The sequence below is a fragment of the Ptychodera flava genome, chromosome 10, assembly GCF_041260155.1.
Source record: "Ptychodera flava strain L36383 chromosome 10, AS_Pfla_20210202, whole genome shotgun sequence".
In the NCBI taxonomy this organism is placed as follows: domain Eukaryota; kingdom Metazoa; phylum Hemichordata; class Enteropneusta; family Ptychoderidae; genus Ptychodera; species Ptychodera flava.
In genome coordinates, this window is record NC_091937.1 from 28,430,209 (window position 1) to 28,442,476 (window position 12,268).

The following is a 12,268-nucleotide window of genomic DNA, read 5'->3' on the forward strand; positions in this document are numbered from 1 at the left end:
CGTATGCGGGTAACTGAGCTTTAGTCACACAATCCTGGTCTCGGCACCAAAAATGTGGCTGGGCACATTTAGAAGCAGGTTCTATATTGCGTGATGAGAAAGTTACGGTGCAGAGAGTGAGAACGACACTGTCTCTCCTTTGATGTGTAACAACGAACTAACTTTATTGCGTGAAAAGAGGTGCGAAAGTCACCTCAACCTGTCAATCAACCTGAACAACTTGCAACATTGTCTCAACTCAGTCTGAGGTATTTTTGCGTCCCGACAAGAACAGACAAATGTATAAAAGTTGTTTTAATGACGAGCAGCTTGAATGTGTTAAGCCAAAAAGCTTTTAGGTCTGTCAATTGATGATACTTTGACCTGGGATAAACATGTCAGTGAAGTATGTGGTTTTACAGTTAAAGCGTATACGATCATTCTTAACTAAAAAGCAATGTTGACGTTTTATAATTGTTTCATTTTACCTCATTTTGATTATTGTTCGAACATATGGGGTCATTGTTCAACCACTCTTTTATCTCGTATAGAAAGACAGCAGAAATCTGTTGCTAGAGTGGTTTTAGATCAAAACTTTAATACTCCAAGTTATGTTTTATTTAAATCCTTAAGGTGGTTGCCAATTCGTGAAAGAGTTTCATACAGTGAATCAGTTTTAATGTACAAAGTTCTCAATAACCTTGCTCCTGATTATCTTAACGTTTTTAGAGGTGTAAAGCAGATCCACAGACATAACACAAGGTCTGCAAACAGAGAAGATCTCTACATTCAAGGGCATAGAACCCAATTTTTCAAAAGAAGTTTTATGTACAACGGGGTTAAAATATGGAATACTTTGCCTGGAGAGATCAAATCTAGCTCTTCACTTCTATCATTCAAAAGAAATTGCAAGTGCAATTTTTTTAAATAGATGGGATAATCTTTCTTTTATGTAATTTTATTAATCTTTTTTAGATTTTTTTTTCTTGAAGCGTCTTTACTTTTTTTCAGTATAACGTTTTCTTCCTGAATTATTTTTTAATGTAAATATTATAAATGTTGTTTTACTAGACTCTGTGTGAGAAGAGCCTCAGGCTCAACAGTTTATCGAGTTTGAATAAAGTCTAATAATAATAATAATAATAATAATAATAATAATAAAAGAAATCTAATCAAGCATATGTTTATCCATTCTGGTGTCAGAGAGCATGAATGTACAGAGTGTGGTAAAACATTCACACAGAAGTGGCATCTTAAAAGCCATATGTTGATCTATTCTGGTGTCAGAGAGCATGAGTGTACAGAGTGTGGTAAAACATTTACACAGAAGGGCCATCTTAAAAGCCATATGTTGATCCATTCTGGTGTCAGACAGCATGAGTGTATAGAGTGTGGTAGAACATTCACAAAGAAGTACAATCTTAAAATCCATATGTTGATCCATTCTGGTGTCAGACCACACGAATGTACAGAGTGTGGTAAAACACTCACACTAAGGAGCAATCTTAAAAGCCATATGCTGATCCATTCCCGTATCAGACCACACGAATGTACAGAGTGTGGTAAAACATTCACAGACAAGTGCAATCTTATAAAGCATATATTGATCCATTCTGGTGGCAAAAAGCATGAATGTAGAGAGTGTGGTCAAACATTCACACAGAAGGGCTATCTTAAAGATCACATGCTAACCCATCCAAAGAACAGACCCAATAAATGCAGTGAATGTGGCAAAAGATTTAAAACGAAAACTAATCTAATTAAGCATATGTTTATCCATTCTTGTGCCAGACCACATGAATGTACAGAGTATGGTAAGACATTTACAGGCAAGCGCAGTCTTGAAATTCATATGCTGATCCATTCTGGTGTTGGACCACATAAGTGTACAGAGTGTGGTCAAACTTTCAAACGTAAGGACAATCTTATGAGCCATATGTTGCGCCCTTCTTATGTCAGACGGCATGAATGTACAGAGTGTGGTAAAACATATACACATAAGGGCAGTCTTAAAAGCCATATGCTGATCCATTCTGGTGTCAGACATGTAAAGAGTGTGGCAAAACATCCACACAGAAGGGCCATGTTAAAAGCCATATGTTGATGCATTCTGTTGTCAGACAGAATGAATGTAAAGAGTGTGGTAAAACATTCATGCAGAAATGCAATCTTAAAAGGCACATGTTGATCCATCCTGATGTCAGACAGCATGTATGAAAAGAGTGTGGTCAAAAATTCACATTTAGGTTTATTTTTAAACACTCAAAAGATCACATGAACACAATGGCACAATACCTTGCTGTATAAACACAAAGAAACTGGTGAAACTTTACCTCAAAAATATTTCTGTGAGGCATATTGATTAAAAGTTAATCCATTGCAACAAGTGTCACACACCATTCAAACAGGAGGGCGGTCTGGAGAGACATATGATGTTGACCATGTAAATATAAGACCTCATGAATGCAGAGAATGATGTAGAAAAGAGTTTCACATGTAAAATATCAGTGTATTAAAGCATTTGAAAAACTTTATTACAGAAAAATCTGTGGGCACATGAATCAATCCAATAACATATTAAGTTATTTTGACTGTAGAGAGATAAAGTACACCAGTTCATCTTATTACATATGAGCCCCTGCTAATGTTAACAGTAGATGTATGCATCTTAATATCTGACCTCATGAAATAGAAATGGAACATATGAACTGAGGCATTCAATGTCTAGATTGTTCAAAATATGTTCCTGACTGTATCCTCAGCATATTGTTATCTATATGAGGGATGTGTCATCATGGTGTTACACTCATGAAAATAATGTAGGATGTTATTTTGATTTACATATACCGTACTGGCATGGTTTTTAGCTTACTTTTGGTATATGTATATGTACCAAAGACAGCTTATATGGTATGTCATTGGCGTCTATATGTATGTATGTATGTATGCATATATATGTATGCATGTTAGTATGTGTAGATGTCTGTCCGTCCACATTAAAAACTCCAAAATAGCTGCACCAAGCACGTTAGTATTTGATGAACACTGATGCATCAAGGAGTGGAGATATGAATTTGTTCAAATGAACATGTCAGTTTCAAAAATATGCAAATGAGGTAAAACAGGGAAAAATCCAAGACAGCTTTCGTTGAAACTTGGTATGTGGGTTATTTATGGTGACTTAAGTTAGATTTGTTCAAATTGTATTACAATGAACTTTTGACAGTTGTAATTTGTGGGCAAAATTTTTCCGTTTTTGGTCAAAATATCATCTTCTCTTAAAGCGCTTGTTCCATTACCTTGAAGCTTGGTATGCATGATCCTGGGGTTGGCTTCTCACAGATTTGTTCGAATTGTGTGAAAGTTTTCATATTTGTATTTTTGGGTAAATTTCCCCAATTTTTGGTAAAAAAAATCATTGTCTCCTAAAGTTCATATTGGGTTACTTTTAAACTTGATACTCTTCATCCAAGGGTTGTCCTCTATCGGATTTGTTGAAATTGTATTTGACACAATTTTTCTGATTTTTGGTCAAAAATCATTTTCTCTGAAATAGCTCTTCTGATTGCTTTAAAACTTGTTATGCCGTTTCCCAGGTATAAACTTACTTAAAAGTATACTCACTCTAGCCTACCACATCGAATCAAATGTGAGCCAAGTGTCCTTGAAGCTATGTTTTGTAGAATATTGCTGACAATATCTAGCTTCATCTTGGTGAAACAAACCCAAAGCTATATAATAAATATAGCTCCGCTGTATTCTTTGACAACACTGCAATGAAGAATATTTTTGTATGCTGTTAGTATTACCAATAAAATCACAGTCGGGTCGCTGTTATAATAAAATGTTTGAAAAATGTTTTGCCAAATTTTTTTGCCTAAATTTTTGTTTTGCCTAAATTTTATGCTTTTTCAGACAAGTTGCATTGTAATTTTCACGCATTCACAGTAATGTACATTTGTTTTATTTGCAACTGTGTTGAGATAAATTTATCTTTTTTCAAAAAAATGTTTTGCCTAGTATTTCCTTGTGACCGGTCGGTCATTGTGTGTTTGATGTGTCATCACTGAGGGGGTAATTTTGATGACTGTATCCAGGGCATGAACGTAATATAATCAAATCATTAAGGTAGAACGCACCTCAGGGACAGATATTCAGGCCTTCAACTTTTATCAATTTTATTCTGACCTGCCACTTGTGGGGGCTCATTTTAAAGCTCTTGGCGAAAGAAAAGTTTTCACCGTCTTAGTTTTTCGAAAATCGAAAATTTCATTTTTTCCCATAGAGTTAACACAGGGATGGCGGCCATTTTTAATTTCAAATATCGAGAAATCGCAAGTTATTTGTCTTTCTAGTGCCAAACTTTGCACGGTGACCCCTGATTTTTATTCTTGCTTCGGTTAGAGAATGGTTGAAAGTTTCACTGAGGAAAGTTTGAGCAAAAGCTTAAGTCTTTCACTTTCGAGGTGCATATTACCTTAAATAACACTTTCAGATAATTTCTTGAGCGATATGTAAAATCAGTGTCAAAGGTCATCGATGTCACATAACATTTGTCGAAAAACTTTGCTCCCACCCTGATCCCTATCCAACAAAAATCAGACTGCATTTTTGTGGCGCATACATATTCCGGAGATGTATTTGGATTCTTTGGCGCTTGCAAAGCTGCAAGCTTAAGGATTTCCAACCACCTGAGGCAGATGCCTTAGAAGTGAATAGCTAGCAAGATGTCAAGTTTGTGATGCCGCACATTTCTTTCCCAGTTTGCGTTTTTTTTTTTATTTCATTTCAACAAAAAGAACCGTCTCAACAAAAAGAACACGGTTATTTGCAGAGGGGAGCACAAACGCACAAAAGAAAAACCGAAACATATCACTGACAGACTGTAAGCAAAAAAACCCAAAAAGTTGTCCGAATCGGTCTTGCTAAAAAATCGAGGTGAAGCAGAGAGAAAAAAGAGAATTCTCTCCGATCAATCTTCAAAGACCCTCAAGATATAAAAATATAGGTCTGCTTTACACAAGTCCTATCCTTCCATGGCAAGCAATCAAGTACGCGATACTTGGCTTTATTTTGACAATGCATCAAAGAAACTGAATGTACAAAATTGACAGAATGCTTTATTCAATATAAACCAACAAATCTAAAACGTTTAGCTTTCAATTGTAGTGTTAATTTAGCTTCGGTACTCTTCGCTACACTTCGCAACACTCGTTCTCATTTGCATACAACTTTGCACCTCGGATCTTGAAATAGACGCACCCGAAGCTTGACCGAGTCTCTTGGCCAATCACCGACCGCCAGTCGCTTCTCACCTGACATGTCCAAGCATTACGTCTATGGTACTGACACGAAGTGAAGAAAGACGTCGCTGATGAAAGCATGAAGCTCTACTACAACCTGGGCGAAGTCGAGTAGCACGCGTACGGGAATGTAAAGTTACTGTTGGCGAAATTCGACAGAGCATGCGTGACAATACTTCTTGCCTTGAATACAGACTAACACAATACATTGAATCATGAGTATTTTTAGATACTTGAACAGCTAACAAATTGATACTATCGATTTCAAGATCCGATAAAACAACGTGAATATCTTATCAAAAGCCGGAACTCTTGCACCATACTCTTCAGATGTAATGTTTCCATTTCTTGTGTTTCTCTTTGAGTTTGCAGGATCATCATAAATGTTCAGCTGATAGTACAAGGACACATTCTCAGGTGATGTCATATAAAACTACCAATTTCATCGGCGGTCTAGTTTGTGACAATTGCTCTTGGACGTCTGTCGAGCTGCCGATCGAATTTGTCTTCGTTCACGTTTATGCTCGTCTCCTTCTGTGGCAGCCATGGTGTTAAAAATATCACTGCAAACTTCGGATTACATTTTCTGCCAATAAACATGTCAAATTGAATGTATTGATCAATGTGACAAAAAGGAGCAAGGACAACCTGTTCCTATTATAAATCTAATAGATGTGGTCGTAAACAGACATGCAGTAAAACATTATTGCCCTATTCTTTGGATTTGCGGTCATCGGGACAGTAGGCGCTGTCCCTTTTTTAGCTCACATTTGGTTACACCAATGTGAGTTTATCGTATAGGCTGAAGTCGATGGCGTCTGTGTGTATGTATGTATGTATGTATGTATGTATGTATGTATGTATGTACGTACAGTATGTCCGTCAACATCAAAAACACGCAAACCGCTACACGTTTCAGCTTGATATTTGGTGTGCTGATGCATCCTGGGCTATAGATGGGATTTTGTTCAAATGAAGTCTGCATTGCCAAAATTATGCAAATGAGCTTACAAAATGTGAAAATGGTTAAGAATTAATAACTCAAGAACCGCTTTTTTGATTGCTTTGAAAATTTGTGTGCAAGTACCTTAGGTGAACCTTATACAGTTTTATGAATATTGTGAAGATATCCTTAATTTTGTATTTTTGCTGAATTGTTTGGTGATTTTTCTCATTTTCAGTAAAAATTCTTCTTCTCTGAAACCGCCAGCCCAATCGCTCTCAAATTTTGGTTGTCTCTTTGCAAGGGTGTTACTCTTCTAATTTGTTGAAATTATGACAAAATTGGGAAAATTACTATTTTTGAGCAATTTTGTCTTTTTTGGTCAAAAAATCTTAAACAGTATTTCCTTTTTAAAACCCCTGGACAGACAGCTTTCATATTTGGTACACAGACGTACAGAGATGACAATAGTTAGATATGTTGAAATTGTCCTGAAATATACAAATTTGTATTTTTAAGACAATATTGTCATTTTTGGTCAAGAAAATTGTATCTCAAAATTACTTGTTTGATAGCTTTGTAATTTGGTATAAAGTCCCTTGTTTGATAGCTTTGTAATTTGGTATAAAGTCCCAAAAGATGTTATTAGATAAATTTTCTGCTCAAAGTGTTGGTAAACCCCAAAATTTGTATATTTTAGGTAATTTTCTCAGTTTGTGACCTTAAATGACCTACACCAACCCAGGATATGTTGTGAGACAATTTTGAAGGCTGTGAACATAATTTTGTCATGTTTGGTATCATTTTGTAGGAAAATTTGATCCAGAAAACAAAGCTAAGGTGAATTTTTACATTTTGGACCAATTTTTGCAACTTTTCTATGTAAGACATACAAGAACTGATGAGAAATTTGGATCCAGGATATTTCCAGATGTTGTAATCACCGCCCACAGTGGAAGGCATTTCCCTATCTGTAACTACCTTAAGTGCTGTTTACATTAGAATGATAACACTCGTGGCATTAATTAAAAATCTCCAATGTTGTGAATGTACTTCCTGTCATTTGGTCTTATGTAATACCAAGGGGTGGAACATTTGATATTCAGGAGGGGGTAGGGTCTAGAAGATTGATGATGTAGCATTACTTTTTTACCAGATCCCTTGTGCATTTTTTGCCCACTCCCACCTTTTCTTTTTATCAAGCCTTCTCTGTGTTTTGTCGTTGACATTTGCTTATGTATTTAGGATCTGCTTCTCCATTGCTATAGAAGTTGATATGCATGTTCCTAAAGATAACCTCCAGTACCTAAGTTGGAGACCTTATTTACTTTTGTCATTCTTGTTTTTCCTGGTTTAAATATTTCTCGAATGGACTAATTCAAACCGAATGTGAGCACATAGTGTCCTTGACGGTATTTTTGACATAAGCCAACCGAAAGCCTCTCTCTTTCGGACCTTGTACCCAATGTATTCAGATAATATCATCACAACCTCTTTCTACGTACAGCAAACCTCGAAAAGGCGAGAATGATTTTGAAGTATCAAAATGCATCTCTGAATATTGTATAGTGCAAATTTGACAAAATATCATTTCACGTATTTTTAAATTTTAGTTCCTATACATTTCATAATTTCCCGATGATGGTTAGCAGGCCGCTGAGCCCTAGCGGTAAAATTTCATACCACATACTCATGCTTAAAAGCTCATTATTTACAAAACCATTCCTCATTATTGAAACTTCAATGTTGAGTTTAAGGATTTCATTCAAGGCGAAATGTTCAACGAATATCTGATGCTATATTTCGTCGATGAATGTATTCATTGAAAATTTGTGAGCTCTGAGCTTAGTTTGGGTATATAAATTATCAAACGATTATCACTCGTTTACGATCTAGGATATTCATTGATCTAAATCTTGCATCATATAAAATGAAATACAAAATTGAACATAGAGCTGGACAGTAACGCATTTGTGCTTGGATGCACGGGATGCGACGAGGGCAGCACAGGTAGGGTACCTATATTGATTTGTAAAAATAAGATAATACGCCATCTCTAACAGAATGCTAAACAAAGTTTGTTGACCGCCCCTTGGTTGACCAACCATTCAAACTTTGGAGGTCAATTAATTTCAAATGGTCGACTACTGACAGAGATTTCAGGACGCCGAATTTAATTTTACACAGTGTGATGTTGCTATTACTGTAGGCGGGAAAACATGCTTACCAGTTTATATATGGCACATGAATGACTGATATGGTCTCCCGTCGGTAAATGCAGTTCAACCATAGACAGAAGACTGTCGCCAGTAACCCTACCACTGCTAACGCAGGGAACCCGGAGAATCTGGTTGTTGTTGTTGTTGTTTGTATTGTTGTACGTTGGGAGACAGTTGCATTTGTTCAAAAATACTCACAATGTCCTCATGTTTCTTAGGACATCTATATTATTACGTTTGAAACAAAAACAACAGAATTGATATTTTCATTGAATTTTCTTGGTCAACAACAACGACACGACTATAAATACAATCATGAAAAACAATACAAACAATAACGACAACCACCAGATCTCTGGTTTCCCTTTGCTGCTACCGCTTGACATGTCAATTGACAAGGCCAGCATAATATATCATTCTTTGAGGAAACGGCGACATTGGCACTTTAGACGTTGTCGGATAATATTGTCTAAGTTCTCTGAATAAGAGTCTAATATTAGAAAGGTTGGCGAGTGATCGATGCCCGGAATGCTGATTTATGGGATATAATTGGATAAAATTGAAAGAATCTTCTAACGTCTTAGTTAAAGTTTAATATAAAAAGGGTGGGGAGGTGGCCGATGCCGGACATGCTGTTTTATCTGAAAATATCGGATTGCCAAATATAGTCCTGAAGTAATATTTCTGTAACGTTTGCAAGTTAACATTTAACATTACATTGAATTGTACGTGTCTATAAATTTTGCATTGATGTTAGTATTTTGTCTGATGTGTTTGTGTGGATGTGGGAGGAATTGTGTAAGCCTGACTTCAGTCTTATATGTTCACAGACCCTTAAAACACCGTGTCGGGCATCGTATACTTCCCAACCCTTTTAATATTAGACACTAACTAAGCTGTTAGACGATGTTATCGATTTTATCCTATAATATCTGATGCAACTGTCTTAGAAGGGTTTGGAAGTGGCAGATGTCCGGCATGCGTTTTTATCGACTGATATCGTATAAAATCATCGATAATATCGTCTACCTTCTAAGTTAGAGTATAGAATTCGAAGGGATGAGTTTTGCATACTGTATCAGTTATTGTTTGTTAAGAGATGGATTGATCGGGGGTTTCATTGGTCAGGACTAGTCTGTGCATGCTTTCCTTGCCACAATGTCTGTATGTCATTGTGCTGCTTGCTCTGAACTCCCACCCCTGGACAGAACGATTGTATGGTCACATGCGTTTACGTCACCTTTGACATTAAAATGTACAAATATCAGCCCTGGATATAAACAACAACCTATGTAGGCTTAAGACTTCATGACACGGTAAGTGGCACACTTTATATAACTTTACACTGTCTGGTTTCTTAAAGCGCTGTGCCTCCTTTTACTCTAGATGCTTTCTAAATACAGCGAATGGTCAGCTGGTCTGTCTTCTTGCTTCGTTACTGAAAACAATCACTTGCAAAATGTCAGGCGAAACCGTAAAGTAAATGAAAGCGACTGAAGGAAAGGCAGGGCGGAGATGCGTCTCGAACTAAGTGCTTATCGACACGGCTGTGCATTGCAGCAATGAATCATAATTTTCAGTCGAAGCAACATTGGATTTGAAAGAGTGTATTCATGCGATATGCTGAAAGAGTATGGCGATATGTTTTACCGTTTTGTCTGCGCAACAGGCCTCTTTGCGGACTTTGATCTCATATGTCATGACATGGCAATCCCAAGCTGCTGCCGATCAAAAGTGTGCGATTGAAATGATTGTCACTAAGGCTGCGTATACAAATAATGGTAAGGGAGGCTGGAGGAATATCGATCGAAATCATGTTTTTTTCAGATCTCCCCTCGATACCCCAAAAAATGTTCAAGTCCCCCCCCCCCCCGTCTATATGATCAAAATTTTCAAGTCCTCCACAAATCATCATATAGCTGCATATTTATTAGGGTGCACGCAAAGAAAAAATAAACAATGGCATGTATTTCGCAGTTCTTCCCGCAGATGTTTAACACTGCCTTTTATTAGCAGTTTCTACAGCCATATTCCTATAAGGCATGTTTTTAAATTGATTCATTTTTAGCTCATATTTGGTTTTATATATAAATACCAAAAAGAGCTTATAAGATGAGTCGGTGGCGTCTGTTTGTCTGTATATTTTTGGGTATGTATGTGCGGATGTATGTCCGTCACACACAAAGGCTCCCATACCGCCAAAGCTACCGTCTCAGTATTTGGTGTACGGGTAGATGTAGGGGTTGAGATGTGAATTTGTTCAAATGAACACGTCAGATTCAAAAATGTGCAAATGAGGTAAGAAAAAGGGAAATCCTGCAAATGTGCAGGAGTGGTGGCAGTGAACTGAATCAGCCCACACATTTTAACCTATTTGTATGCAGGGTACCTATTATGTTTTGGAGTGGTAGCAGTAACTGAAACAGCTAATTGGTCATTTTCTGTCATTGTTTATGAACTGTGACATATTAACAGATCTGCTGAAACCATGGATGACTATTTTTGTACATCCATGGTTGAAAAATTCTCTGCTATGCATGTAGCTAAAGTTGACCTTCAGTACCTAAAGACCTTATTTACTTTTGTCATTCTTAATTTTCTGGTTTAAATATTTCTTGTTGTTTTTCTGGTTGTACTATGCAGAAATTGTCATAACATCAACGTATAATTTTCCTGCACTGAACAGATAGAAATAACACTTATTGTTGATCTTTGGAAAGTACCAATTCTGATCAAATTTGAGCGACACCGTATAATTGCGGTATTTTTAAACAAATCAGTGGACATTTTTTTATTTACCAGTCAAAGCTGGCTTGAATTAATCCGACTCGATCTGGCCAGGCAAGTGGCACCTGCTGAAAAGAACATAAAATGACGATCATGAGAGAGTATACAAATTGCGAATTCTTCAAGCTACATTAGATGCTACTTGTAAGTTTAAAATAGTGGAAGGTTCAAATATTCCATCAAATAAACATTTATCTCTGAAGTGTTTGGTTGAATAACGGTAAATTTGGTAAAATTGAACTAATTCAATTTAGTCACATTTTTTTTCATTTAAATTAGTCTTTACTGTACAAAGTTTTACTTCCTTGTCAATTTTGTTTACTTTTGTGCTAATGCACGGTGACAATGTGAAAGCATGATGACCCCATCTTTTTCTTCAATATTTAAAAGTTTGATAATTCTCATTTACCACAATTAAAAAATCCCTGATAACTTTCAAGTCTTCTGGTCTTCCATGTGTTGCTTTCTGGCCTGATCTTGTGTAAAAGTATCTTTTTCTGTCATGAGCGTCACATGAACTGAACTCTTCTTTAACTACTTCATATACTTAGTCAGAGCTATAGCTGTCTCTGCCGGTATGCAGCGACAGTGACACTGCCTGTAGGCAGTGGTAGGGCAGTATAGTTGTATTAAGTTTGACAATTTTGACAATGATTTTGTTAAGTTTATACAACTGCATTGGGATTTCTTGTTCTACTTCCATCCGCATGTTGAACTGTCCAGTACAGGCTTGCAAACACAGCCTGTGAATGTACCCCGCATTTGTACAATTGATAATGACTTTTAGTCTGGACTCCAATTCAGTAATCATCCAATAACACGATTGAGCTAATTTGGGATAATTTTATGGTGAAGTAATGCTAATTTAATCTACAAATGTAATCTCATCTGCTTTTCGTTTTATATTACACACTTGTTTTTATCAGTAATTTGTAATATTGCAACATTCAGCTTTACGGCACCTAATACTTTTGAGAAATTTGAAAAATATGAAAATTCAATTACCCTAAATTAGTTCCAATCATGTTCAATATTCA

General features: G+C 36.4%; 2 protein-coding genes across 2 annotated transcripts in view; both read left to right on the forward strand.

Moving 5' to 3' along the window:
• Window positions 1-1,159: 1,159 nt before the first annotated feature.
• On the forward strand, window positions 1,160-2,083 carry LOC139141600 (zinc finger protein 154-like). The gene has a single exon (XM_070711194.1). It carries the CDS (start codon window positions 1,160-1,162, stop codon window positions 2,081-2,083), a length of 924 nt encoding a protein of 307 aa, XP_070567295.1.
• A 7,576-nt stretch (window positions 2,084-9,659) lies between these two features.
• Window positions 9,660-12,268, forward strand: part of LOC139142402 (betaine--homocysteine S-methyltransferase 1-like) — a 28,837-nt gene continuing 26,228 nt past the window's right edge. The window contains exon 1 of the mRNA XM_070712325.1: window positions 9,660-9,760. The gene's annotated coding sequence lies outside the window, so the exon portion shown is untranslated. The remainder of the gene's footprint in view (window positions 9,761-12,268) is intronic.